General features: G+C 35.6%; 1 protein-coding gene across 1 annotated transcript; it reads right to left on the reverse strand.

The window, feature by feature from the left end:
- Positions 1-712: 712 nt before the first annotated feature.
- LOC118736548 lies at positions 713-1,380 on the reverse strand. Its single transcript, XM_036466608.1, has 2 exons — positions 1,076-1,380; positions 713-1,018 (listed from the first exon to the last, which is right to left on the reverse strand). The coding sequence occupies exons 1-2, from the start codon at positions 1,308-1,310 to the stop codon at positions 720-722; spliced, it is 534 nt and encodes a 177-aa protein (XP_036322501.1). The 5' UTR covers positions 1,311-1,380; the 3' UTR covers positions 713-719.
- Positions 1,381-2,404: the final 1,024 nt, after the last annotated feature.

Genomic DNA, 2,404 nt, shown 5'->3' on the forward strand with positions numbered 1-2,404 from the left:
TTCAAACTTTGTTCAATATTTAAAAAAATCCAAGTTTCGTAAAAATTTCGAGCTTTAAATTAGATTTCCTAGAGAAATTCTTAGTATGCAATTTAGTAGCCCATTGAATTCTAGTAGAATGAAGTAAAAGTTTTAAATCACTGAAAATTACCGTTGATTTTTTAGTATAACCTCATAAAAAAAAAGTCTAACGGTGCCAAGTCGGATGATCTTAGTGGTCAAATGACATCCCCTCTACGGGAAATTATGTGCCTGATAATCCTATGTTGCAATGAACCTTATCCATGACACTGAATGATCAGACGCCGTCAGTTGTTTTGTGGCCTGAGCTTTGTTTGGATGGAGACATGAGAGTAACATGTTCTTAAAACGACGCGCAATCAACAATTGCTCTCTTAGAGCCGGTTACTCAATGTCTGGTTAACACTGATCTGCGGTTAAACATCTTTATCGACGTCTTCGACTCCATGCATACAACAGGGCGTCGGTAACGTCGATAACTATGTTTAACCGGAGAGTAGTGTTAACCAGACATTGGATACCCGGCCCTTAAAAGTGTTTTCCGTTAGCGGTATTTTTGTCTAGGAACGAACTTCTGTAAGTTGAGATCGTATAAACCGTTCTCGATTGGAACAGACCAATTATTTCACCTAATTGCTGCACCATGCCGCCGATGTGGTTTTCCGCGTTCATAGTTTCAAGAGCCAAAATATCTTGCTTTAATTCAACTTTGCTTTATTACTACTAACGAAAACTTTTTTATATTGCATAAAAACCTCTTGATTCATTGTAAATACGTTTTTTTCAACCAAATTGCGAAAAGACTGCAATGATTGCGCTTCTCTCTCCATTTTTTCCCGTTCGTTGAGGACAAATCTCCTCAAGTAACCTTGATTCATGCTCTCTTCGTTTGGATTAGCATCGTTATAATCAATAAAAGCTGCTGTATCACAATGAATAGCTTGTTCTAGTTGACTACGAAGCCTTCCGTATTCAAGATCTAAAAGCTTTTTCAAACCTGCTGAGAAAATACGTGTATGGCTTGGTTTTGTAACTGCCAGATCCGGAGATTTACCGTTTTGGGCACGGTGGACAGTACTTTCGCGAATACAGTCAACTGGGGCATTTTCATTCCCATTATCTTCATCCAATCCTAGAAGTGATTGTAGAGATTCAGCATTGAGGTCGGTAGATTGAAATTGCTGTCCCATACTAATTTGCTGAAAACTTGTAGGACCGAGATTTCCATCAATGTCATAAAATTTATAACCTAGCATTTCTAGAGCTATTTCAGTCAATAAATATGACATTTTTGCAATTTTTTAATGTAAACATAAGTTGTGTTATGTTAAATATTAGAGGTGTCAAACTATAGATGGAACTATCGATAGTATCGATAGGTTAAACTATCGATAGTCTAGTTGACTATAGATAGTTTAAAACATCGTACAGTTTCAAAAGTAAAAACACTATCAGCTGATTGCCAAAAATTCCTACAGCTGAGATCACCTGCTTTTTGGCATGTGCTCTTATCTTTTACAATTTCTCTCATTTCTTTTACAATTTGTTTTATTTCTATTACAATTCATTCAAAATATAAAAACACACCTACAGCCTGCCAGAAAAAAACGGTAAGAAGAAGAGGTACTTTACTTATGGAACTGTACGATGGTTTAAAACCTCTAGCACAGCCGATTTTATTTATAATGTCTCCATGTAGCTGCGCGTCAGTTTTTTAAGTTTGTCAATTTTTTATTATAAGTGATACTTTCACTGTGATTCCTCCTTGAATGGCCATTTTCTCAAGCAACCTTTTATTGAAAAGCTCCCTTTATATTTAAACGTTGCTTGAAACCATAAGGCTATGTCTGAAATAAAGCATTTCTATTATCGGTGTTTGACGTTTGTATGTTTCTTAGCTGTAAACAAATCAAAAAATTATATTACGAAATTTAAACAATATATATCATATTTGAAAATTTATAATAAGCAACAATTAAACAAGGCAACAGTGATTTTGTTGCGGCAAATGATAAAGCTGTTTTTGATAGACGTTTTTATGCTGATTACGAGTGCGTAAGCATAAAGATTCCATCAGCTCCAGATTTTGAGAAAAACGAGATCAAAATGTCAAAAAATCGCGTTTTTGCACTATTTTAGAAGGTCTAGCACAAAAAACAAAAGGTGATAGAACTTTTAACTGGGGCTTAAATTAAAGCTATAACTCTCGGCTACTATCCCTGCACCTTGACCTGATGGTCACTAAAAGTCATTTATTGAACAGTATAAAAATACTGGAATAAATACTGTGCTATTAATAATAATATCCCAACGGTTTTTACCCTCCATTCCCGCCAATCCGCACGAGGGGCGCAGTCCGCATGACGTACGGAACCAATATTTT

Source organism: Rhagoletis pomonella, unplaced genomic scaffold (genome assembly GCF_013731165.1).
Source record: "Rhagoletis pomonella isolate Grant_MI unplaced genomic scaffold, Rhpom_1.0 Rhpom_scaffold_00003, whole genome shotgun sequence".
Classification (NCBI taxonomy): Eukaryota; Metazoa; Arthropoda; class Insecta; order Diptera; family Tephritidae; genus Rhagoletis; species Rhagoletis pomonella.

Coding starts and splice junctions, on each gene's coding strand:
- LOC118736548 (XM_036466608.1), bottom strand. CDS start 1,310: ATGTCATATTTATTGACTGAAATAGCTCTAGAAATGCTAGGTTATAAA. Junction 1,019..1,075: donor TGTCCACCGTGCCCAAAACG/GTAAATCTCCGG, acceptor TTTTCTCAGCAG/GTTTGAAAAAGCTTTTAGAT.